General features: G+C 34.7%; 1 protein-coding gene across 1 annotated transcript in view; it reads left to right on the top strand.

The window, feature by feature from the left end:
* The window catches only part of LOC143248162 (atrial natriuretic peptide receptor 1-like), a 33277-nt gene extending 5433 nt beyond the window's left edge, over nucleotides 1-27844 (top strand). The window contains exons 3-12 of the mRNA XM_076496593.1: nucleotides 6233-6355; nucleotides 7483-7618; nucleotides 8144-8235; nucleotides 10111-10252; nucleotides 11141-11225; nucleotides 12424-12559; nucleotides 14090-14215; nucleotides 24466-24528; nucleotides 25940-26017; nucleotides 27815-27844. Of these exons, the coding sequence (XP_076352708.1) occupies nucleotides 6233-6355; nucleotides 7483-7618; nucleotides 8144-8235; nucleotides 10111-10252; nucleotides 11141-11225; nucleotides 12424-12559; nucleotides 14090-14215; nucleotides 24466-24528; nucleotides 25940-26017; nucleotides 27815-27844 (1011 nt within the window). The remainder of the gene's footprint in view (nucleotides 1-6232; nucleotides 6356-7482; nucleotides 7619-8143; nucleotides 8236-10110; nucleotides 10253-11140; nucleotides 11226-12423; nucleotides 12560-14089; nucleotides 14216-24465; nucleotides 24529-25939; nucleotides 26018-27814) is intronic.
* Nucleotides 27845-27998: the final 154 nt, after the last annotated feature.

Genomic DNA, 27998 nt, shown 5'->3' with positions numbered 1-27998 from the left:
TTTCATAAAGCTATTGTACTTTCTTCAGAGCTTAAATAATAACAATACAGAATAAAAGTACTTCTACGGTTATTGTTGTGAGTTATAACTGTAATGGATGATTATGTTTGGTCATATTATTTTTTTATTAAGATGCAGTCAAATATAAGTTAGAATGTAGCAATGTCATACCAAACTAGAAATTCGTATAGATTAATATCCTCAAACTCAAGTGGTCTGTTGCGATAATAAGCGTCTATTCAAAAAGAAAACAGCATATCTTCAGAATTCTCAGGAATCCCATTTATAATGTGGTGATCTTTAACTATATAACTGTGAACAAAATTTATGGCAAACCAACATAATACAGTACCAGGATCTGTGCCACATGTGGATGAACAAATTTTAACTTGCGACAAATTCCACTATTTAGCTAATGTATGATGGCATGATGAAGATGGTGGGACAGAAATTGCTCATTTAATTTAAATTGAGCAATGCACAACTGCATCATGGTTTTAAGATAGTCAGAATCACCAAGCTGCACTTCCCGTCAACTCTTTAGCTATTCTTTTTACCAACAAAGAGTGGAATTGATCATCACTTTATAATGTCCCCACTGTTGAAATTATGAGCACATTCGATAACAATGATACGATCCATGACCCTCAAAGTGTGATTCAAGCGCCTTAACCATCACTCCATGCCAGGCCCTACTTAAAAATTATAAAACATATAAATCAAGCAATATTGATAAACAAGCATTTCATACAATACATATCATCAAATAAGATTCTTATTGCTGTAATAAAACGTACTGTTGTTAACAGCAAAAATGAAGTGTCTGTACATTATCTTGTTCAAATGGTCAGTATCACAATTGTAGTTAGCTGTTCTAACAGAGTTCAAAATATCTTAATAATTTACATATTTATAGTGAGTTGCTAATAGCATTAAGAAATCGCATACGCCTGAAATGGATTTACTGTTTTGAACGCTTTACATGTCCTACAGAAAAGGCCCAGCATGGCCATGTGGTTAGAGCGCTCCATTCTTAATTTCAGGGTCGCGGGTTTGAATCACTGTAACACCAAATATGCTCGAGGTTTCAGCCATGGGGTTGTTATAATGCGACGGTAAGTCCCACTATTCGTTGGTAAAAGAGTAGCCCAATAGTTGGCGGTGGGTGGTGATGACTAGGCTGTCTTTCCTCTAGTCTTACGCTGCTAAATTAGGAGAGATATCGCAGATAACCCGCGTATAGCTTTTTGCGAAATTTAAAAGAAACAAACCTACAGAAATTCTTGTACGTTGTGTTCAAAAGTAATATACATTTTCCGTGTCACAAAATGTCATATGTACATATACATAAGCAAATGATTTTTATTTAAATCAGTTCGCATTTTGTTATATTTCGAACATTGACATCCACTATCAATATATTTATCCAAACCTATAATCTTAAATTTAATAAAAATTCAATTTCAGTAAGAGTTGTTTTTTTAGTGTGTTCCCGACTCGTAAAATATTCTTACGTGATAAAAAAGAACTAATATTAATTTGGAAACCTGCGTATGGAGTTTAATTTCGCAGGCAGGTAAATCCATCGTCTGGTTTTATTTTTGTTAATAATTGTTTTAATTTTTCACTTCAAGCATAAAAAGCATACAGAAAATAATAAAAAAGTTTAATAAAAGTATCAGTTTTAAAGAAAAGTTTTATTTTGACAGGATATCTCAAATCTTGCTATTTGTTTGTTTTTGTTTTGGAATTTTGCGCAAAGCTACACGAGGGCTATCTGCGCTAGCCATCCCTAAGTTAGCAGCGTAAGACTAGAGGGACGACAACTAGTCATCACCACCCACCGCCAACTCTTGGGCTACTTTTTTACCAACGAATAGTGGGATTGACCGTCACAATATAACGCCCCTACGGCTGGAAGGGCGAGCATGTTTGGCGCGACGCGGGCGCCAACCCGCGACCCTCGGACTACGAGTCGCACGCCTTACGCGCTTGGCCATGCCGGGCCTGCTTTTTTCTAGAATTTTTGGAGAAAAACGGTAACTACTTTGGTCGATATGAAATGTGTTGTTTCATGAGATTGACTATCATAAATTAAAACGACGATTTAACACATTTTCGTAAAAATGATTGGAACATGGATTTGAAAACATTTGATAGCAATAAGTAGCAGCCAAAACTATGCAATTTGATAGTCATTTCAATCCACCGTGTTATGAATGACAGAAAATGTGACATTAAGCAGTTTCGTGTCAAGAGTACAATCGCAATGGACATCGCCGTATCCTATCTTTCAGCTACTGGGCAGTGGATTCATATTCCATGCCCAGGATCTATTGTGCCCTCATATGTTCTAAACTGGGTTGGGTCTTCCTTAACTGGTGCGTTGTGCTCTTTCAGAATAAGTGGTCTGTCATTCCTCCTTTTAGGTCTTTGTATCCAGGCACAACTGGCTGATTAAATGTGCCATTTCATAAAGTTGTTGAGTCCGATGACTGGCCCATCTGCCATGTCTCATTATTATCCCAACCTGTGACCTTTCTTGAGTCATCTGAGGGGTGCGGATACTCATGATTGTAGGTACCTTTTCTTTGCCGAACATGTTTTAAACAACTCTTCTGTTTTCATGGACGTTTAAAAATCAGGCGACTCTGTGGGCTCTGCCATGGTTTGATTTGTCGTGATGGTTTCTCACAGGATCTCTTCAACAGTTTCTCTATTCACTGCCGAGCTGCATGCAAGTTTACTTTCCCTGAATCACTTAGAAGCTAGGAAGTATACTAACGGCAATACTTTCATTGACTCTCCTAGCTCTCTAGTGACCCCTGAATTCCTAATGCCAGCTCTCATGCTATTCTCTTAAACATTCGGAAACGATTGGCTCAGTTTCCTCTGCCATCCACTTGTATTCAGTTTTTATTTTATTTTTTATTTCTGGACATTTTGGTATTCGCGGGAACGAACTTGCTGACACTGCAGCTAAACCCATCTGTTCTGGCATTGTCACAGCCTTGCCTATTCCATATATACGGACTATGATCATGTGACCAATTCATGACTTTGTGTTAGTTTGCAATCAACTTAGGGTTAGAAACTTTATACAAAGCCTTTCCAAATCAAACCTACTGTTGTCAGTTGGCCCTATAGTTTCCGTAAGGATCTAAAGGAGGAATCTGTCTTGACTAGGGTATGCATTGGTTAAAGTTTTTACTTATCTTTGTTTTTTAGTTCGGAATTATACACTAACATGTGGCCTTTGTGGCATTCAAGTCACAACTGCCCATATTTTGCTTTCGTGTTGCCGTAATGAAAACCAGAAGCGGTATCAATGTACAGAAGTGTTTTCTACGGGTTTGCCCTTTATGTTGGACACTGTCATAGGTGATGCTGATACTGATTTAAAATAATTAGTATAACTTTCAGTTTGAAGACTGGAATTAAAAAAAAAATCCTCTTCTTCTGTATGTGGAATTTTGCGAAACCTCAGGTGACACTCCACTTCTAAGTATGTTTATCAGTTACAGAATGGTTAATTGTTGGATTTCCAAACTAAATGCAATGTTTGTAAGAAATAAATTATCATAAAAGTAGCGACACCCTTCTTTTTCATGAGTTTATATCTTATCACAAACACTTGGCAATAAGTCAGAGAAAGAAACAGATGTATGTTTGAAGCTGAGCACAAAGTTACACAGTCAGAGAAAGAAACAGTATGTATGTTTGAAGCTGAGCACAAAGTTACACAGTCAGAGAAAGAAACAGTATGTATGTTTGAAGATGAGCACAAAGTTACACAGTGGCCTATCTGTCCACCATGGACATCGAAACCCGCTTTCTAGCGTTGTAACTCTGAAGACATACCACTGTGTCGCTTAGTGAGGGGGGAACAATGTAATTTTAGTTAATATTCAACAGCATCACACTGTTCTATTCTTCCTTGTTTTCTTACTTCAGTTCTTAATTTCCTCTTCTCTGGTGGTGTTCGGTTTCTTGCAGCTTAGTTTAAAAAGTATTTTCGTACGATTTCAAACTTTGAAGGAAATGAACGTCTTTAATATTGAAACTTTGTGTTCAACAGTACCATGAGTTACTGATGGCCCGACAGGTCCAGGTAGTTAAGGCACTCAACTCATAATCCGAGGGTCGGAGGTTCGAATCCCGTCACACCAAACATGCTCGCCCTTTCAGCCGTGGGAGCGTTATAAAGTTATGATCAATCCTACTGTTCGTTGGTCAAAGAGTAGCACAAGAGGTGGCGGTGGGTGGTGATGTCTAGCTGCCTTTCTTTTAGTCTTATACTACTAAATTAGAAACGGTAGCGCAGATAGCTCTCGTGTAGCTTTTTGCGAAATTCAAAAACAAACAGACACTGTACAATTCAAATTGCAACAAGAAATGGAAAATTTATTAGATATTTTAATAATATGATATTTTTAACTTCATTTGGACAATTTAACAAGGCGAAACATGCGTGTATAAGTGACAATAATTCGTTGGTCAAAGAGTAGCACAAGAGTTGGCGGTGGTTGGTGATAACTAGCTGCCTTCCCTCTAGTCTTATTAAATTAGGGACTAGCACAGATAGCCCTCACTCAAATAATACTAATAACATCATACAATGAGAAACGTATACCCGCGAGCTGGAAAACACAGTTTGTTGTCCTATGTTAGCAACTCTCGTGAAGGTGTTATAAAAGTGTCTAGAAAGTCATATTTTAGCTTTCCCCTAATTAAATGAAGTGGAGATTAGGCGCATTCTTGTCTGATTCGCATACAAGAATAGCAATATTATTTCTAATTAGTATAAAAAGATATTCTTATCTGTGAATCGAGCAATTGTTTTGGATATGTTCACCAATTATATTTGCTGCCACTGGCCAGTTGATCTATCAGACACTCGTCACTGTTTTATGTCACGAAATCAAGGGTTTATTGCGATATTTAAAACAGTGTTGAAGCGTAAAAAAAAATGGAATGTCCATCGAATATCACTGAAATGACAGGATATTTTTCATATTTACGTAAAGACTATTATCTAGAATTTTACATAGGTTTTCACCCAGATTTGCACTATAATTTACATAGATTTCTCTAGACTTTCACTAGACTTCCACCCAGTACTCCTGTTATATCCATTTCCATTCTAAAACTCTTAAAGTTTTTGCTTTCGATTATTAATAACGGTTATATTTATTAGTGTGTGGTTTCTACTCGCCAAGAACTCTTCAACTTCTCTTGTAACATTTTCGTTTAGCTTTCACCTATAATTTAAGTTTGCAAGTTATCTAAAACTTGCCCTACAGGACAGTAAAGCTTACTAGCTTGATTCAAGAACTAGTTTATTATGTTTCACTTTAACTTGGTGACACTCTCTTTTTATAATTATTTTATTTTTATATGCTAACTTAAATTTTTGGAAAGGGCAAATGTCTTAGCAAGAGCCTATTATTTAATAAAGTTTTCATCCTTCTTGCTAGTTCTACATATTTTTGTTACACACTTAGAAACACACGATCATTTGCTCTATGTAGTGCTTTATTTCTTTTGTAAAGTGTCAAGATTTAAGTTAAAAATTGAGTCATGATATAAATAACTGTGTATTGACGATTGAGTCATTGTTTAACTGAACACACATGTCAGTGAACCTCATGTTGTTGTAGGCCCGGCATGGCCAAGCGTGTTAAGGCGTGCGACTCGTAATCCGAAGGTCGCGGGTTCGCATCCCCGTCGCGCCTTTCAGCCGTGAAGGCGTTATAATGTGACGGTCAATCCCACTATTCGTTGGTAAAAGAGTAGCCCAAGAGTTGACGGTGAATGGTGATGACTAGTTGCCTTCCCTCTAGTCTTACACTGCTAATTTAGGGACGGCTAGCACAGATAGCCCTCGAGTAGCTTTATGCGAAATTCAAAAACAAACAAACATGTTGTTGGACGCCCGAACATATCTGCCTTACTGAGAATCCTCGAGACACCACAGTTTTTCTCAGTTCTTTCTACTCCTAAAATATTTCAGAGAACTTAATATGCGGTTGTTATTTAGATAATTAAATACTTAACAATACTATCGCCAGGTAATAGTAAGGTAAGAAAAATACTGGATTTTATAATTTATGATTTTTGCTAGATTTCTTAGTCATCATAACTAGTATTACGATATTTTAAAGTATTTACAAATCTTCAAATTTTCTAGAGGAGGATTTAATCTGTTTTGATGGTAGACTTTATTTTTCAGATTCTTTACTCTCTTCTGGTCATCTCAGTCCAGGAACCCAAGGAGAATGAGTATACCAAATTCACACAAGAAGTCCTGAAACGTTCTAAAGAGGAATTCAATATTTCATATACGAGTAAAGCGGTATATATAATTTGGTTCTATTTGTTTCTTAAACTTTCTATTTTCTGTTCTTTCTTTTCCTTGAATAGTTAGCGAAGAAAACCTGATGATGGCATAAACTTTTCGAAAATTTGTGCATTTGTAATAAAGTTTCTTTCACTTCTTCAAACCGTCTCCAACCTTTATTTTATAAAAAAGTGGATTTCTCAGAAACTTATTTATTCATTTATGTTCTTGCAACACTGGAAAAGGCTTAGGTGGTTTAAAATGTTGCAAGAATTTGGTAATTTTCTGCCAATGAAGAGGTGACAAGTGCTTTCAATCATTATACAAAATGTTATTATATTTAATGTTAGTAATGGTTTCAACAGTTCTTAAATTTCATAACGTCAGAAGTTGACATATGACGATGATATACCAGCGTATACGTTCTGTCACTTCACTTACAAACCAAGTTGGGTGATTTATATTCTTTTATATCTACTATCCCTTTGCATATTCAATTCGTATGCTTAAAAAGTTAGTTTCATTGATGTTATTGGTTCAACCGTTTGAAATAATTTTAATATTAAAAGTTTAATTGATTGTTTGTTTTCTTTTTTACAGTCGAGGAAGATGTTTTTCATCATTATTTACTTTGTATGTAAAATTAGGTCTAATAATATCGGAAGAGCTTCCACAAGCGAAGGATTTTTATGTTAGGCCTAACTGACAACACCATTAACGATTAGTAAATCTCGTTGTTGAATTCATACTTTATAATTATACGTTTCACTTTTCTTGGGTATTTGGTTTACGAAACTACGTATTTCTAATTTATGAAACAGAATATGACTCGTAATCTATAAGTTAATTTTTAGTTATGATCTATATATTTAGTTCACTTTTAACTCAAAGTTATTGATTTCAACTGATTATACAAACGAATAGTGCTCACCACAGACCGAAGAACAAACTGATAATACAACTTGTTTAAGCTACTAGTGTTTTTCCGCGATGAAAAATATATCCATTTTGTTTTCACTCTTAGCCACCTCCGCTAAAAAAATATATTTTTTAGTTCCTTATTAGCCATTGGTTGCTGAATGATTTACATATAGTATTTTTATATAATGTTCTTTAAAGTGAAATTTGTTTTCTTTTGTTAGGTGAATATGTTGGTAGGTGCATCACATGATTGTGTTCTACTATACGCGTCGGCGCTGAATAAAACCATCTCAGAGGGACAAAACGCAACTAACGGAAGAAACATTGTGCAGAAAATTGTTGATTCTGTTTCCGAGGGTAAAACTGGGTTCTTCAAATTTTATAAGTGATTTCTGAATTATAAGCAAACATAAATATTTTACACCATATATGAAACACATTTTAAATTAATTTTTCATTTGAATACTGAATTTTCCATCTATTATAAAATATTGAATAAACAGAGATGAGCAAAGATCTTCAAAGACTAGAATTGTCGATAAACAACTGGAGTTGAGTTCTCCTCAACAACTACTGTGAACCATAACAATTTAACAAATTTATTTAACCCAAGATTCATCAGGCTTTTCATTTACTACATAAAATTATTAGAAAAAATATTTATAATTCGTAATAATATTGTTTTGTGTTTTCTGCAGGATAACAACAGAAAAATACATTTTGATTTTGACAATTCGACTTAAGAGGACGCTGCAAGTTTCCAGTGTTTCTAATTGTCAACTTGTATGATTTGGATGTTCATGGTCATTTTACGTACATCAGTTCTATAACTTAAGTTTACAAATCTTCTCAATATGTTTTTTTTTCCTTTTTTTTTTTCAGGTACTTCAGGAGACCTATACATAAACATCAATGGTGATAGGGAACCTAACATGGTATTAAAAGATTTTAAGAAGGAAACAAGAGCGTTTGGTGTAAGTTAATATAGTGTTTTATTATGTTAATAATTTTGATCTTAGGATAAAACCAAAATATAATAGTCTTTGCTTTTAGATTATGAAGTGTGCCTGATAAGTATTATTGGAATAAAACAATAATCAAACAATTACAGGCCATGAAAATAAAAACGTTATTTTTTGTGTGTGTTTTATCATGCTTCAATTACTTTAAAGGTTTTAACTTCAGATAACGCAAAACAATGAAAACGTTTTCCTTTACCCTAATACTAACAACTGTATTGTTAATTTTTCATTTACCTAAGATAATCTAGAAGAACAGTGGGCTGTCATCAAAACAGTACCGTTAATGAAGGGTTTCCAGCCCTTTCTTTTGTTAATGGAATAGTGATTCATTTTAGGATTAATGTTTTTATAGGATCTTCATTTAAAAGCAAACAGAAAAAACGGACAGTGATAATCCATAACCACAAACGCTGAGAAATTGTTTGCCTTAGCTAACATTATATGTTTTACAATAAAATTAATGTTCTTTTCATCACCGTCCGCCAGGGGGATATCGGAAAGTTTAGGGTCTTAAAATGCTAAAATCTGGGGTTTGATTCCCCTTGGTAAATACAACAGATAGCTTTGATAAGATAAAAACAAATTTCATTACATTTTAAATATCACATTCTTCAATGTGATTATACTTAATTACTCTCAACTATCGCTACTAATTTACAAATGTCACTGTTATAAAGATAAACCTTAAAATGAACCTAAATTTTAGCTAAAACAAAAAGCAACAGTTAGCATAAATTAGAAACTATTTCATATTAAATTTTAATAACTTTCTAAACAAAGTATCTAATTTTAAGTATAATAAAATAAAATAAACTGACGCTGAATAACGAAGTTATTATTTCTAATTCATTAAAATCTGTCACTTTCTTTATATATATCATAAAAGATGAAGAGTTTTTATCCAACCAGCGTTTTCCTTAAAAATGAAAAGAGGTGCTGTTTTCAATAGAGTTGGGGCAAACATAATAAATGTAGGTGCATAACGATTACGCAACAATTAAAGTTTGAATAAAGAGAGCTTAGCAAACCAACATCTCAACATCTTTATTGACCTGCAAAAAGTGCTCTTACTTATTAGAATCTCTGACATAGCTTTTTCAAAGGAAAAACACACAGGAAAGAAAAAAGTAGATAGAGTTTCTGAAATCAATATGAAATTTATTTAATCATTACCAACGAGTTGTTTGTTATTGTAAGCGCAAAGTTAAGCTGAATGATAGACAGTCTGTGCTTTATTCATTACTGGGAATCGAACCTCGAATTTTAGCAGTATAAAGTCTGGTGTATACCGCTGAAATACCAGTATAACATAGTGAAGAAAAACCTGAACAAAGTTTTCTATTTTAATTTTAATTTTAGGTTTTAGCAAAAATAGTAATATTGTGTTTATAGAAAAGGGTAAGAACATTAATATTATTAACCCCTGTTGGTGAACTCTACAGCTATACACCGGTTTAAACTAATTCATCCTGACATTACCAGACACAGCATATGTTGAGTTAGTAATATTGGCATTGTCGTGAAAGTATTTTGCTCTAGAAATAAGTTTTTATATTTCTTATTTAATACTTACTTGAATTCTTATAGTGAATAATATTTTTTGAAGTTCAAACGTGATTAACGGACACTTCACTGTAACAATAAGTTGTAGTGCAGTGCCGCTGACACTTTTCATTGAAAGTACTGATTATATCCATAAATTAAATGTCTTTTCACCATATTTTTTATCCCTGCTTTAAAAACATTTATCTTAAAAGTTTTAAATGTTCTGAAATGAAAAATACCTCCCAGTAGTTTGTTTGTTTTTGTTATTGTTGTTACTTTTAGAATGTAGCCGTCTACAACTCTGTTACTAAAGTATGGAAGGGAATATCTGGTGCCTCAATTCACTGGCCGAACAGGAAGGCTCCTCCCCCCGATGTGCCCCTGTGTGGCTTTGATGGCCTGCATCCAAATTGCCAGCAAAACGGTTAGTGTCAGGCATGAATTACAATAAATTTGCGCAACATTCAAATATATATATATCGTGTTTTAAACGCTATATTCGATTTTGTATCGAATTTCATCCCGGTCGCACCAAACATGCTCGCCCTTTCAGCCGTGGGGGCGTTATAATGTGACGGCCAATCTCACTATTCGTTGGTAAAAGAGTAGCCCAAGAGTTGGCGGTGGGTGGTGATGACTAGCTGCCTTTCCTCTAGTCTTACACTGCTAAATTAGGGACGGCTAGCGCATGTAGTCCTCGAGTAGCTTTGCGTGAAATTCAAAAAACAAACTTGTATCGAATTTCACACATTTAATACTGCAGATATGTTCCTTATTGTACAGTTTACACTTTATTGATAAATTATTCGATTTAAAAGTTGTTGGTTTTTTTATATCTGGTTAGTTAACCATGAAATGATTGATAAATTTCCGTAGTTGAAATTTGTTTTGGGTAACAGCTTTAGATTTGAATATCACACTCGGTTTTGATATACATATACATAATCAATCTATACACACAATATATTATACAATATGTTGATTTAATAAGGAAATTAAAATGACATTTTTTAGAACCTAACGAAAACAACTGGACGTTTTAAATAGATTTTAATCAAATCTATAGACACAATATATTATACAATAAGTTGATTTAATAAGGAAATTAAAATTACATTTTTTAGAACAATACCTAACGAAAACAACTGGACGTTTTAAATAGATTTTATGAATAATGTTTCACCATTTTGTATTTATTTGTTATCCAGTAATTCAGATCCAACGTGATTTCAACATTAGTTTATTGGTTAGGTTATCTTTGTATTACAGTAAGTACTAACTACTGCTCTTAATTTTCCTCATGGATACAAAGTCTCTTTTCCGAGCTACATCTCGGTTTTGTTGGGGACCTCTAGTGTGATGTTGGTGTTAGCCTTTGGGGCACTCGCTGTATACAGGTAAATATATATATATATATTGAAGCAACAACTTAAAAGAATTAAATATAAATATAAAAGACAATTAGGTTTAACTTAATGTATAGTTTGGAAACATTTAAGATAATAAAGTTTTCAAGTTGATACTCTGCAGAAAACAAAATTAGTACATTCAAAATTCGAGCCTCTCAGTGGCACGGTCTGCGGACTCGCACCGCTAGAAACCGGGTTTCGACATTCGTGGTGGGCAGAGCACTGTTAGCCCATTGTGTAGCTTTGTGGTTAATTCCACACAATCAATCAACCAATCAAAAGTGAACTGTGTGTTTCAGAATGATATAGTGAATGTAACCAAGGGCCTACATACATATGAATAATTAGATCCAAGATTCTAACATGAATTGTTAAAAAATAGCTCAACTGTAGATTCAGTGCAAACCCAGTACTATCGTGAACCACGGATTTCATCATACAGATATTCACAGCTGTTTCAAAGGTGACCATATCCATTAGTTAACACATGTCGTCCAACTCATTGGAAAAAGTGCTCAAAGTATTGTGTGCTCACCAGAGACATCACCAAATCTCTGCTGGTTAATCTTGAGTGGTATTTATATGATTAGGGTATCCTGGGTTAATATGATCAAAACAAATTGTTTATATAGATCATAACTATATGATCATTTCTTTATCCCACGTTACTTAAAACGACTAAGAGAAAACATTCAGAAGTTAAAATAAGTGATATAATTCACTGTGTTTTTTATTGTCTTTAAAGGTAGATCCAAAGGTAAGGGCCCAGCGTAGCCTAGTGGTTATAACAGCAGACTGAGGGCTGTAGCTGAAAAAAAAACAAAAAACGAAAAAGGGAAAGAAACATTCTTCGTACTTTGTGGCCGTTATAAGAGTGTTTATTAATTGTAGTTAGGCCTAAGGTTACACAACGGGCTATCTGTGCTCTGTTCAGGTATCAAAACCCGGTTTCTAGCGTTGTAAGTGCGTAGACATATCGCTGTACCACTTGAGGGCAACTGACAGGATTTATTACTGATTCTAAATGTTAGAAATGTTTGTAAATTCGTGTAATTCATATAAAAATTCCGAAAACAAAGTTTGTCGACTGGTGTGTTTATATTTTTCTCATGAATATATTCTCCTTTAAGAGTGAAAAAGTTCATGATATATAACACAAATCTTGATTATAGTTTTGATTTTATAGAAAACTAAAATTCGAGGCTGATCTGAATGATTACTGGTGGAAAATCAACATTGATGACATTCAACCAGAAACCAGTACTCAACAATCTATTGAGAGTGTTGTTGTCAGTGACTTGACTCTATCAGTGAAACCCAAGGTGAGATGATTTATAATCTTAATCCCATTTTTCCCACGGAATAAAAACAAAGTTGTATGTTATAAACAGTAAAAATGAACGCACATTTGTGTCTAAAGTATGGTGTATGTTTCCAGCAAAAAAAAAAAAAGACACATGAAAACAAGTTTTAATCCAAATTTCTTTGACACGACAAAGAAATAAATGTTACGTTATATACTACTGGAAAAGTACCTTTCCTTCTGTTTTCACATTAACCTCAACACTATCGCGTTCATAAATAAATAAATGTTACGTTATATACTATTGGAAAAGTACCTTTCCTTCTGTTATCACATTAACCCCAACACTATCGCGTTCATAAATAAATAAATGTTACGTTATATACTACTGGAAAAGTACCTTTCCTTCTGTTTTCACATTAACCCCAACACTATCGCGTTCATAAATAAATAAATGTTACGTTATATACTACTGGAAAAGTACCTTTCCTTCTGTTTTCACATTAACCCCAACACTATCGCGTTCATAAATAAATAAATGTTACGTTATATACTACTGGAAAAGTACCTTTCCTTCTGTTTTCACATTAACCTCAACACTATCGCGTTCATAAATAAATAAATGTTACGTTATATACTACTGGAAAAGTACCTTTTCTTCTGTTTTCACATTAACCCCAACACTATCGCGTTCATAAATAAATAAATGTTACGTTATATACTACTGGAAAAGTACCTTTCCTTCTGTTTTCACATTAACCCCAACACTATCGCGTTCATAAATAAATAAATGTTACGTTATATACTACTGGAAAAGTACCTTTCCTTCTGTTTTCACATTAACCCCAACACTATCGCGTTCATAAATAAATAAATGTTACGTTATATACTACTGGAAAAGTACCTTTCCTTCTGTTATCACATTAACCCCAACACTATCGCGTTCATAAATAAATAAATGTTACGTTATATACTACCGGAAAAGTATCTTTCCTTCTGTTTTCACATTAACCCCAACACTATCGCGTTCATAAATAAATAAATGTTACGTTATATACTACCGGAAAAGTACCTTTCCTTCTGTTTTCACATTAACCCCAACACTATCGCGTTCATAAATAAATAAATGTTACGTTATATACTACTGGAAAAGTACCTTTCCTTCTGTTTTCACATTAACCCCAACACTATCGCGTTCATAAATAAATAAATGTTACGTTATATACTACTAGAAAAGTATCTTTCCTTCTGTTTTCACATTAACCCCAACACTATCGCGTTAATAGAGGTCTCAAAGATAAACACTTCCTACAAGCATGTCTCTTTCACTTCTACATATTTCTTGGTGGTTGAACTTTACTTCCTAAGAACCAAACCAAAATCCGCGACTGGTATTCAGTTTAAAGGAGGGGTCGCTAGAACATTCTGTTCCAAGTGGGGTGTTCGAGAATGTTTTCATCTCCCAGCTCGTGCGATTCAGAATAAGCTTGTCGTGAAAAATTGGATTTGTTTCGTCACAGTGAGTTTCGAATATTTTTTTCTTTTACAGTCCCAGTTTCAGAAATGTACGGTCGAGGCAAAAAGTGGACAAAACGAGGCGATGATGGAAAGAGACGTGGCGGTCCGTGTCCAGAAAGAGCACCAAACATCCAGACGTGTACGCGCATATATATATGTGTGTATCAATATATATGTATATATACATACACGCACACACAAACACGTATTCTTATCTGTAAACAGAAACAAGATGAATAACACCAACTATTTTTGATATTGGTGAAAGAAAAAGGAAAATGTTTGTTTGTTTGTTTTTTGAATTTCGTGCAAAACTACACGAGGGCTATCTGCGCTAGCCGCCCCTAATTTAACATTATAAGACTAGAAGGAAGGTAGCTAGTTATCACCACCCATCGCCAGCTCTTGGGTTACTTTTTTACCAACGAATAGTGGGATTGACCGTCACATTATAACGCCTACACGACTGAAAGGGCGAGCATGTTTTGCGACGGGAATGCGAACCCGCGACCCTCAGGTTACCAGTCGCACGCCTTACTCCACTTGGCCATGCTGGGCAAAAAGGAAAGTAAACATAAGTGTAGACATAGGCTTGAACGGCTCTGTTTCAGGTTGGCAGGATCTACAAATCTTACGCTAAGAATAATAGGGGAACGGAAATACCCCTAGAAAATCCACTTCCACAGGACAGGCGTCGAATAATCTACCTGTGTCCTACCTGTAAAGAAAAATCATAATATTCTTAATTTGTCCTTAGCCCCCGAAAAATAGTGTCACGTTTTTTGCGTTTGGTTACAGTTCATGTTGTATATTGATATTGTTTTCGTGTGGTGCATATGGTATGGTGTAAATGGAAGAAGTGAGGTTATTTCTTGTTTCTGCTAGTTTTTAGTACTTCTTGGCTAGTGTGTTTAGCCTATCTTTGAGAAGAGGTAAGTTACCTGCTTTGTGTAAGTAAGTTACTGGAGCTAATTTTGGAAGCCTCAGAGATAGTCTCAAAACTCGATTTAGTTGTTGTCGTTGTAGTTCGTCAAACATTATTGGAGGCATAAAAATTGCGACTTACTCATATTCGATTATTGAGCAGACGTGAGCTTTATAGATGTATATAATGGTAATAGCCTTACATCCTTTGTTTGACTCTACAATAAGTTTAAGGTGATTAATATGTTTACTAATGGCTTAATGTGTTTTCTCGATGTGCTTTGCTCAGGCGTCTCTTTTCTCAAAAGTAATTTCAAGAAATTTGACTTTGGAAAATAGGTTGATTTCATCGCTATCTAATTTTAGTTTAACTCTTTTCCTGTTTTTGAAGTGTTTGATAAGACTTCTATGGTAAATACCTTGGATTTTGGTAGAATTTAGCATGCCTCACCAGCCGTTGCACCATTTACTAATAGTATTAGGAGATTTTTTTGGACATAATGCACGACTACTAATAAGTTTTTTGACACACTCCAAACGGCAATGTCGCCTGAATACTGTTATAAATATGTGTAGATCAGGTCAGGGAAAGGATTTGTTTGAGGTTGTTTATTTGTTTTCTTGAATTTTACGCCAAGCTACACGAGGGCTATCTGAGCTAGCCGTTCCTAATTTAGCACTCACCGCCAACCCTTGGGCTATTTTTTTTTACCAATGAATAGCGGGACTGGCCGTCATATAATAACGCCCCCATGGCTGAAAGGGCGAGCAGATTACGAGTTGAGCACCCTAACCACCTGGCCATGATAGGCCTCATGAACAGGAATGTTGATAACAAATATAGTGTGAAGAAACAGCGAGAGAACTGATTCATGCGTAATTCCTGCTGTTTTGGAAAGTGTGTTATTAACTTTAATTACCGCAGCGCTGTTAGTTAGAAAATTTGAAATCCATCTGAAAACTGTGCTGTTAATATTCATGGATCGAAGCCTATATTTTATTGAATTGTGCCATGCACTATGAAAAGCTTTACGTACATCAAGGAAGATACTTACTGTGGCTTGATTATTATTTAATGATTTTAAACACTGAATTTGTGAGTCGGGTTAAGTGGTTTTGTTTTCTTCTATAGGAGTTTTGTATATTGGAAAACAGATTATTTTCTTCGCCAAAAAAAAAACAAGTTTTATTGGGCAACTCTTTCAGTTTGAAGGTTTCCCAGAACTAAATGTCGTTTTAGAACTGTGAACTTTGGAAAATTATAAACCAGTGTTGTAAAACATGCTTTAATCAAAGTAAGCACGGTTTGCTTCAACATACCTTTGCTGACGTGTAACGATGCTCTTTATGCCCCTGTTGTAGAATGTAGAAATCAGAGTTTGTGGGGTTAATGAACTCCATGAAAGCTTCTTCTGCAGTTGCTTGATTTTGAAAGCGTTTATTGTTGAAGAACCCGTTAAAGTGTTTGAGAAAAAATGAAAATCTGTAGGGGAAAGATCTGGGGAATAAGGTGGATGAGGCAGAACCTCCATTCCCAATTTGTTTAATTTTTAGAGCGTCAACCTTGACAGGTCTCATAACGCCGATTTTGTTGATCTTCAGTCAGCTCCTGCGGAAATCACTTATCCTACTTTTTTGTCTTTCTAATCGCACTCAGATGGTTGGCAATGCTTGATTTGCTTGCTCACGTTCTGTTATGCGAGGGTGTGTCTCAACTGCTTCCCTTAATGTTTTTTTTTTTCATCTAAGAATGGCTTTCTTCCATGACCTTCGTGGTCTTCAAACTTTCATCTCTATGTCGAAACCTTTGGAATCAACGCTGAACTGTATGTTTAGTAACAGATCCATGGCCGAATTCCTGGTTGATGTTCCGTGTAGTTTTGGTAGCTTTTCGTCCAAGTTTGAAGTTGTAGAGGAAGATCAGACGAAAGTCCTTCTTGTCCATGCTGCCTTGAGGGTCGCGAAACTTACTCTGAGTAGAGTTGAAACAGCAGAAAATTAAGACACCTTTTAAGTGACAAGTGTTGGATTAAACCAACCAACCAACATTAAGTTACTCAATATTCAGCTTCTAAATGTCATGATGAGGATTTGTACATTTATTTCTGGAAAACCTAATAGTTTATCTGAACAACTTAATAGACTGATTGGTCTGAAGTTGTCAGGAGTAGAATTGATGTTTGTTGAACCTTTTGGGATTACTCTAATAATTGCTTCCTTCCAGATATCGGTAAGGTATCCAGTTGGAATAGAAAGGTTTTTAAGATTGACCAGGTGGTCTTGTAAAGCGTGAGATGCTTTTTTGATAATAATATACCTGATTCCATCTTCTCCGGGGGCCGAGATGTTTTAAAGTTTTGATACAAGTTTTTACTTCGCCTTTGGTGACTTTACGGTTTAAGATGCCCTTACTGCTGTTGAGTGTTTAGATTATTAACCGAGAATCTTCCTGTATATAGGTATGGATTTTCTTTTACATGTTTGTCTGTAGTTTCACAGTTGTTTTGAATGAACCTAGTAGAAGTTATTTTTTTAGGGATACTGGAAAGTAGTTTTATAGAAAGTTGGCTTTCTCTGTTCTTGTATCTGTTGTGATGGAACACGTTGTTAATGTTACTTTCTGTCGTTAAAGATTTATTTTTCCCAGAAAAAAATTTGATTGCTCAGTGCAGCGTCGAGGCTGTTGAGGAAAACATTCCAGTTTATTTTCTTAAATATTTTAATGTACCTGTTTGATTTGAGTTGGAATTCCTACTTCTACAGTTGGTAGAATTGCTTTTGTACTTTTTCAAGCACTTGAAACACTAAAGCAATTTGTGATGACAAGAAACCTATTTGAAGTAGAAATGTATCTCAGTACGGCTGGTATGGGTATTAACACTTTTACTAATAAAGCAGAGAACAACGTTTTGATCTTTATATCCAAAAACGGCTCGTTTGGGTTGAGAAAATATTTTACATACAAGAGCGAAAAATATTTTCTCAACCCAAACGAGCCGTTTTTGCATATAAATTTCTCAGCAAGTGGGTTTCTCGACATCACTAACGTTTTGATCTTCTTAGGTCATCTTCAGGTTAAAAAAAAAACTTCGATCTTCTAAGGTCAACTTCGGGTTAACAAAACAAACAAATCTGTGTAAAAGTGTTATTACCCATACCAGCCGTCCTGAGATACATTGAAACACCAAAGGATGACGTCTTACGTTGATTGGCTGCCTCAGGTGATAGGGAAGGAGGAGAGCTTGTGATCAGGAGGCCACGTGACATTACAATGTGTGTTTGTTAACAGAAGGCGAAATGCTAGGGGAGAAAATGGGAAACCAAAGTGTAGGATGATGGGATAATCTATAAGTGTGCAGATGGTTGGTGAACGAACCACCAGAGGATGTTACAGATCAGCAAATATCAACGTGTCTCTACATGTGATTACGTCATTAACTTTACATTTATTACTTCAATAATAATCAATATTTTGAAATTAATATTCCATCTAATTTACATCACATACCTTTGGAAATTACTCTAGTTTATCTTATAGATATTTACTGCTGAAAAGAACCATCTCGTATCGTTTTAAAACTAAATTATTGAAACGCCACATATATAATACCTGTTTCGTTAATTATAATGCAGTATAATTTGATTATACGAATTACAAGTAACATTCTATTACACTACGTAACACAAATTGTGTTCCTGGATTGCATGTGTTATTTCTTAATTGCTTATGTTGTAAAAGTTCAGAAAATGGCCATTATTCCCTTCAAATTTTGCTTTTTTGACCTGGATAATGAAATTTAGAAATTAACCTATTTTCTATCTAAAAACGGACAAATTTGCACATTTTCATTTACATAAGGTCTGAATAAAACAACAAATGAATCAAGATTCACATGTATTTATACTAAAGTTATAGAAAAATGAACAAAAATGCTTAAAAGTGAGTAGTTTTTCGAGATTTGCGACCGTAATGTAAATCACTTTCAAGTATCAGCCCCCAAATATAGTCTCCCATCTTGTTTTCGTTATACGGTTCCAGGTCACAAATGCAAAGTTTGAAGAGAAAAATAGGTCTTTTCCATTTACTTTAGGCATAAGCAATTGGGAAATAACACTTTCTACCCAGGAACAAGAAAAGTAAAAGTTTTATTACATAGTGTTATGTAATCTAACTATGCAGTAATACAGCCCCAACTTCATTCTATGTCCTATTTTAGAATCTACATTACTCTATGGAATTATTTTACTCCAAGAAAGGTTCTTTTGTACTATTCTAAACGCAAAACTCACTGTAAGATGAAATTTCATTTATTTCAGATTATCTTTTATAATAAATTAAAATATCAAACAGTTGATTATTTGTTTGTTCTTTAATTTAGCATAAAGCTACACGAGGGCTATCTGCGCTAGCTATCCCTAATTTTGCAGTGTAAGACTAGAAGGAAGGCAGCCAGTCATCACCACCCACCACCAACTCGTGGGATACTCTTTTACCAACGAATAGTGGGATTTACCGTTATATTATAACGTCTCCACGGCTGAAAGAGCGAGCATGTTTGGTGTGACTGGGATTCGATCCCGCGATCTTCACATTGCGAGTCGAGTGCCCAAAACATTTGAGACAATTCAAAACACTAGAACTAATGAAGCGTATGGTAATTGCACACTTTTCCCCATTGCACAATTAAAAATCATAATAATGTTCACTGTATATTGTTTACCACAAGAAACTTGTGCTGTGCGTATAAGCAAGGCTTGTTTGAAGTGAAGCACAAAGCTATACAATGGGCCATCTGTACTCTGCCAACCACGGGTATCGACGCCAGGCTTCTAGCGTTGTACGCCCACAGAAATACCGCTATGCTACTTTAGGGCTATTAGCAAGGAACTGATTGGGAAAGAGAGTCCTCTTTTAATGAACATTGGCTACATTACACCGTATGATGGGCTGGGCACATCAGGCGATCAGCCTGGTGTTCTCTGCTAATCTTTTTCTGTACTGGAATTTCATCTTGCTAACATAAGAAATCCCAAAAAGTCCAATATTACTTGGTTTTCAGGTTTTATGAAGCAGCTGCTTGTCATGAGGATCCTTTTGTAGAATTCTTAAGCTATTGAATAATTGGTTTTTTTTTTATCCTTTTACTGATCATCTTTCAGATGAACGTTGGACTAAATCAACATTTGTGAATCCATACCTTGTTAGGTTTGGAGCCTTTTCCATAGTTTGTTTTCCTCTTCTCACAGCATATAATGTCTCATTAATGCATGGTCTTTTTCGTAGTTCTATCCAAGACAATATATATATTCAAGTAGTACTTTTGAAGGTTCTTTTGAGCCATCTAGCTGTTTTTAAATTCTGGGTTTCAAATGGTCATCAGTATCATAAGCTCAGAGGCTTTCTTGGTATGTGTAACGACTCAGGGTTGAAGAACACTTAGTACCTTTTCTAAGTTGTGAATTACCACGAACCTCCTTTATATGACATTCTTTGCTTTACTCTATTAGGCAGTCATGTTGCTTTTTATGTCGTTCTTGTGACAAAGCTGCTCTTACTGCAGAATTGTTGGTAGCTGTATATAGAATTAGTTGTCGTCTATTTCTTTTTCAGTCAGTTGAATGCTTGTCCACAACCTCAGATAATAAAAATCTATTGGGATTCTTAACAAACCTATTTAGAGAGTGAGCTATGTCAGAAAAGATTTTTCAAAATTATGATAGTAATATTGTAGTCAAAGAAATGCTGTTACTTCAAACAGGCTCTAATGTTGAACAATGTAATCAATCTTTGATGAAACTGTTGAAACAACTATTTATCTCAATAAATTCACCTTTGAAGGTATAATTAATACTTATTAGGGTTCAGTTAAATGTTTTCTTTCCTAAACTGATTCGGAACGTTCCTTAAGCATTCATAAGCTTGGTTAAAGGTATTCCAATATATGATTGTGTAATTCAAGTGAATTATTACAACGTTCTAGGATACTTCAGACAAAACACATCCTATCGATCATTGAAATGTTGCAAGGGCGTTATATAATTCACTCGATGGCACAATAAATTGTTAAAATTAATTTCCTTTGGTGAAAATGGTCTTTTCTCTCCTTGCTTGGTTGATTTCCGCTTACGAACTCCATTTTTAAACCCAATGCTAAAAAATCACTTTGATCAGTATAGTATATCCAAAGTAGAGGCAATCCATGGCAAATTAATATATATATATATATTTATAACTTTTTTACCCTCCAGTAGTCCATGTATCATACTGTTAATCCAACCTTCTTCTACACAAATAAAATGGAGAATACCCAAGGCCTAGTACTTGATTCTATCACGTTTTATTCCTTTATGGCTCTCATCTCTTTGAACACTTCAGCCTGTTTTGAAAGTGAAAGTTTCTGGCTAACTAACATAACGAGGCTGAATCACCAGTGTCCATCTTGATAGAGATTATTTCTACATAATAATTGATGACATTTACTAGTAAAGATGTCTTGATATTTCATTAGCATATCATGCAACTGCCAATGGTATTATGTTGTATGACTTCCACAGCTACACTAATATGAGTCTCGTGAATACGACGGTAAGCTGTCTTTCGGTACAGTTTTCACATCAAACGTCCAATATTATTTATCAAAGGTGACTACTTCTAAGTTTACTTAGAATTTATTATGTGTACAGTCTTACATCTCGCACTGTCTCATCCAGACTTTACTCAGATTTTATGGGTTGTTGTGTTCACAGCCCTAACGGTAACATTTTTGTCATTTAAATCCACAGAGGTTTTACTAACTATTAACCCATCATATAACAATCAAGTGTTTGTTTCTGTTACACTCAAGTCACTAAATATAAATGTATAATAAGTTCTGTTATGACTATTTCGCGTCTCAGAAAAACAATGATGACTGTTTTCTTTATTTTCGTGGAAAGATTGACCTCTGGTGTACAGTGTTGTGAAAAGGTATTTTCTGGTTGTAACAGTAAAGCTATTCAGAGATAACCTAACATTGTATCCCTTTCTGCACATGAAATCAGTTCTCAGCTATTCAGAGATAACCTAACATTGTATCCCTTTCTGCACATGAAATCAGTTCTCAGCTATTCAGAGATAACCTAACATTGTATCCCTTTCTGCACATGAAATCAGTTCTCAGCTATTCAGAGATAACCTAACATTGTATCCCTTTCTGCACATGAAATCAGTTCTCAGCTATTCAGAGATAACCTAACATTGTATCCCTTTCTGCACACGAAATCAGTTCTCAATTTGTACCCATCATTATGAGGCTTAGAGGAATTTCAAACATTAAAGGTAACTTCTAGATTCTCCCTTATTGGAACCTTATTTCTATTTGCTATTTGCATCACACCCTCTTCTTTCTCATATTTAGAGGCAGTTCCTACTTTTTATTATCAATTTTGGTTAAAAACTATTGTCATGTAGAAACCATGTCAATTAACATATTGGAGGGCTTTTCATCAGTTGACATATAAACTCATGGTCTGGTTTATTTAAGCAATTAACATATTTTATTTGAGACAGAATGGGTATTCTGAGCTAAACTTTGCCTCGTATGTCCAGATAATTCATGTTTTTCTATGTTAATCTATTGTTGCTCATTCAACTTAACAAGAGTATTGTTGCTTTGGTGTTTTAAGAGCCATTGATTCCTCACAGTCTTAGCTGCTATTTTTTTATTTTTTTATAGGCTGTTGTTTGCTATTTTCAGCAATACATCCTACTAAGTTATACTTAAAGCACCTATTATCCTACGGTTTATTCCTTGCATTATTTGAAACTAGTTATCAAAAAACATCTTTTGAGGTCTACTAAACCAATCATCAGTGTAAGATGATGTTTCAATATGACTCAAACTAATGATCTTATAACTTGGAGAGGGTATCTTTAGTTATTTATTAGCAACCTTATTGAATTCAAGTTAAATCACTAATTGTGATTCAGTCTAATACTCGCATACTCGTTTGTTGTGAAATCTATAAATTGGTCATATGTCAAAGAATTCTCTATTTTACAAGAATAATCTGAACAGAATAATTTGTTCTGCATCATTGCTTTCTATACGTTTTACTATTGTAACGCTCCAAACCTATTAGATAAGGCAGTTACAACTGCTTGATAATTGTTGAGTGTCTCAACTGATAGGCTACTTATTGCTGTCAAAGATTTGTGAGTTGTTGTTCATTATTCCATCGATAAATTCTAGAAGCTATTTCAAACTGAGCCTGGCATTTCTTCCATGGTACCTTCTCGACATAGTCTATTGATTTCTTGATTGTCCAATTTCGAATTGGCTAGACAACTTTTGGAATTAAGTTTGGTAATGTTATGTTTGAAACACTCCAGAAAGATTCATAGGTAAGAGGTGATAAAGCAGTAGAAGTAATACGTCTAGACCAATTAAATTCTCCTATACCATAGAAAATCTTTTATTGAGTAAATGTAGACAATAGCATAGCTAGTTAACTCTTTGCATTTAATAATTTGTTTTATAAACATTTGCCATTGATGTTTCAATTATATTTTTCTTTATTTCACTTTTAATTCATTAACTTTGTCGTTACAGCTTTGGTATACGTCTTCAATTTTGTTATTACAACGAATCCATAATTCTTCAATCTTATTGATATAATATTCCTATACATCTCCAAGAGTTCCATCAATCTTATATTCAACCCGATTTATTTTTGTTTTAATTATAATTTAATTATATCTCTTTTTATTTTAAATCATCTATTAAATTCCTATTATGTTTTTCTTGATATTGTACTTTATCAGAGTTTTATGGGACGCTGGGATTCTTTATACATCTGTGACTTCTTTGCAGCAAATTCAAACAATAAATGTGTATGTACAAAAATGTTTTACACTATAAGATAGCATAGTTCTATCTAAAAATAAATCATTCTTTTGTGCCAACATTTCACTTAAGCTAATTCAATTACTGAACTGACAAGATGAATTGTTTCTTCTCTGTTTTTATTTGCCGTGATTTTAGTTACAGCTCTGGATGATTCGTGTCTGTAAAGTAAACAAAATAATGCAACCGCTCTTTACTTCAAACCAATTAAATTGTATGACTCTCCCTTTATCATCAGGTCATTTGGGTCCTCATTTGGATCAGTCTTCCTCGGGACTGACTTACATCACTGTATGGGGCACTGAAATGTTCAGACCAGATAAATCACATATGTTCATACCTGACAAATCATATATGTTCAAACCGGATAAATTACGCGTTCAGAGCAGACAAATCACATTATTTGCATAGAATCGATTTAGGATCCATTAAACAACTGATAAAATAAAGTAAAATTATAAATTATGTATGGCAATCGATCATTTTTTTAAAAAACTGTACATTTGTTATTTGTTTTCAGGGCCATTGCTCAGTTTCTTTAAACCTTGTTCTTAGTCAATTTTTGCCACCAATAAAATATATATATATTTTTTTTAAGAGACGTACTTCTGAGGATCATGAAGATGGTTCAAAATCGAAGATTTCATTTGCGACATACAAAGTAAGTGTAAACTTTATTTGAAATTTTGAGTTATGTATTTTTATATGGGCATAACATATATATATATATGTATTTATAAACCATCTATTGATTTGTGAACTAATTAAGCAATGAGTTACTTGATAATATTAGGCTTAATATGTTTCACACCGTTCTTTCTCGTGAAAATAAATAGTTTTAAAACGATTAATATTTCTTTTAACCAATCATACTTTTTTCTTAATAGATGTACAAAATCATAGATTCTTTAGTGTGTAATTCTCTTTATAAGAATAAACTGGATATGCTAATACAGTGTCGTGTTACCGCAAATAGTGAACTACAGCGCCCTTGGCGACGTGCTTGGCATTTATATGTACTTTTTGGCGAACTTCCAAAAGCGCAAACACGTATATGGCTAGATTTATTGTTGTTTGTTTTGAAGTTCGCGCAAACCTACACGAGGGTTATCTGCGCTAGCCGTCCCTAATTCTGCAGTGTAAGACTAGGGGGAAAACAGCTAGTCATCATCACCCACCGCCAACTCTTGGGCTACTCTTTTACCAACGAATAGTGTGATTGACCGTCACTTTATAACACTCCCACGGCTGAAAGGATGAGCATATTTGGTGCGATAGTGATTCGAACCCGCGATCCTCAGATTACGAGTCGAGCGCTTTAACCACCTGGCCATGCCGGGCTTAGATTTATTATCTGTTTTGAATTTCGAGCAAAGCTACCCGAGGGTTATCTGCGCCTGTTGTCCATAATTTAGCAGCGTAAGTCTTGAAGGAAGGCTGCTAGTCATCACCACCCACCGCCAACCCTTGGACTACTCTTTTACCAACGAATAGTGGGATTGACCGTCACATTATAACGTTCCCCACGGCTGAAAGGGCAAGCATGTTTGGTGTGACAGGGATTCTAAACCGCGACCTTTAAATTACGAGTTGAGTACCTCAACAATCTGGCCATGCCGGGCCTGTTTAGATTTATATATGTGTAATTTTTTACAATACTGTTTGAATATGGTTGTTTTAATTTTTTGCTGTTGTTGTTAAACATAAAGCCACCCAATGAGATATTTAGTTGTTCTAAGCTTCCTGCGGATTTCAAAACCAGATTCATTATAAGTCTTTATACGTTCCACTGAGCCATAGTTTTTCACAGTCAATGAATGCCTCACAACTTCCTATCATATTATTTATACCAAATAATATTATATGTTTATTAATTAAGATGTCCCTTATGTGATAAGTGGATAGTTTCCAATTTTTTTATTTAGTCTGGTTTGTCAATTGACAATAATAATTATAACCGTTTATGCTTTTCTGGAAGTGCCAAAAATAAAATGACAAAATTTCTTATTTGTGAGAAAATTCCCACCCACAATATTCTAATTATATATCATATTCAATGTTCTACTAATTAGAGCATGAAAGTGGCACTGAATAAAATGAAAATACCACAGATGAGACTGACGCGCCACCTGTTACTGGAAATCCGAGAGGTAAAAAGTTTGTTACAGTTCTTTTTTTAATTTTCAATAGTTTAATAATATGGGTAATACATGAAAAATAAGTTATTTATTTATTTTTATTTTGCGGATTCTTTGACGAATTAGAAGATCTTGTAAACAATAAAAAAGGGTGGAAATAGGGTTGTTTTTAATAAATGAAACCTTAGCTTACTTAAATTGCTAATTTATTTCTTATAAGAAGTGTTTACAAGTCGTGTTTAGCTTTTCATTAACTTACTCAATATCAAGGTGGCGCTCATGCCGAGAGTACTAAAACAATACTTTTATTTCCCCAATGTTTCGACTACAGGTTTTATTTAGGATAGATAGTGTAACACCGGATATAGCCATCTCGACTCGGCAGTAACTGAAGTTTTAAATCAAACAACCAGAGGCGCTCAGAACTAGTTGTTCCACTTCAGCCCCTCACGCGAAATTAAGTTTTAGCTTTACTAGGAAGTGAGATATATTATAAAATCGGCGGTGGGTATGAAACATGCCCATAGCTAGTCTAATGACTGATTATTTTATAACGTGTAACGTGCCAGGAATTTATGAATTATTACTAACTTATGTGGGTGATGTACTGTCTAACTAGTTGTCTGATGTTGCATTAGGGGAAAGCCGTCAGTTAGGATCCATAGAAGAAGAGTTCTTATAACGATTGTAACTTGATCATGATGTCATGGAGACAGCTTGGGGTCAAATAATGTTAAACCGAAATACCTGTCATGAATTCCATTCCATTCCACATGGAATACAGTATACTACACTGCTGTCTGTTTTTTTGGTTCTGTTTCCTGTCCGTTACCATCTCTACTGTTCTTACTCAAATTTTCATTACTACCGCTGTTGTTTGTATCATTAGTGTGCTGATGTGTCACATGTTTAGTGGAAACGCTCATAAACTAAAGACATAACATTCTTAATGTCAGTGTTGTCTAAGTATCCATTTATATCCATTTATTTAATATTATTTAAAGTACATTTGTTTGTTTAGAATTTCGCGCAAAGCTACTCGAGGGCTATCTGCGCTAGCCGTCCCTAATTTAGCAGTGTAAGACTAGAGAGAAGGCAGCTAGTCATCACCACCCACCGCCAACTCGTGGGATACTCTTTTACCAACGAATAGTGGGATTTACCGTTATATTATAACGTCTCCACGGCTGAAAGAGCGAGCATGTTTGGTGTGACTGGGATTCGATCCCGCGATCTTCACATTGCGAGTCGAGTGCCCAAAACATTTGAGACAATTCAAAACACTAGAACTAATGAAGCGTATGGTAATTGCACACTTTTCCCCATTGCACAATTAAAAATCATAATAATGTTCACTGTATATTGTTTACCACAAGAAACTTGTGCTGTGCGTATAAGCAAGGCTTGTTTGAAGTGAAGCACAAAGCTATACAATGGGCCATCTGTACTCTGCCAACCACGGGTATCGACGCCAGGCTTCTAGCGTTGTACGCCCACAGAAATACCGCTATGCTACTTTAGGGCTATTAGCAAGGAACTGATTGGGAAAGAGAGTTCTCTTTTAATGAACATTGGCTACATTACACCGTATGATGGGCTGGGCACATCAGGCGATCAGCCTGGTGTTCTCTGCTAATCTTTTTCTGTACTGGAATTTCATCTTGCTAACATAAGAAATCCCAAAAAGTCCAATATTACTTGGTTTTCAGGTTTTATGAAGCAGCTGCTTGTCATGAGGATCCTTTTGTAGAATTCTTAAGCTATTGAATAATTGGTTTTTTTTTTATCCTTTTACTGATCATCTTTCAGATGAACGTTGGACTAAATCAACATTTGTGAATCCATGCCTTGTTAGGTTTGGAGCCTTTTCCATAGTTTGTTTTCCTCTTCTCACAGCATATAATGTCTCATTAATGCATGGTCTTTTTCGTAGTTCTATCCAAGACAATATATATATTCAAGTAGTACTTTTGAAGGTTCTTTTGAGCCATCT

The sequence above is a fragment of the Tachypleus tridentatus genome, chromosome 4 (genome assembly GCF_004210375.1).
Source record: "Tachypleus tridentatus isolate NWPU-2018 chromosome 4, ASM421037v1, whole genome shotgun sequence".
Classification (NCBI taxonomy): domain Eukaryota; kingdom Metazoa; phylum Arthropoda; class Merostomata; order Xiphosura; family Limulidae; genus Tachypleus; species Tachypleus tridentatus.
This window is presented reverse-complemented; position numbering and strand designations above follow the sequence as displayed.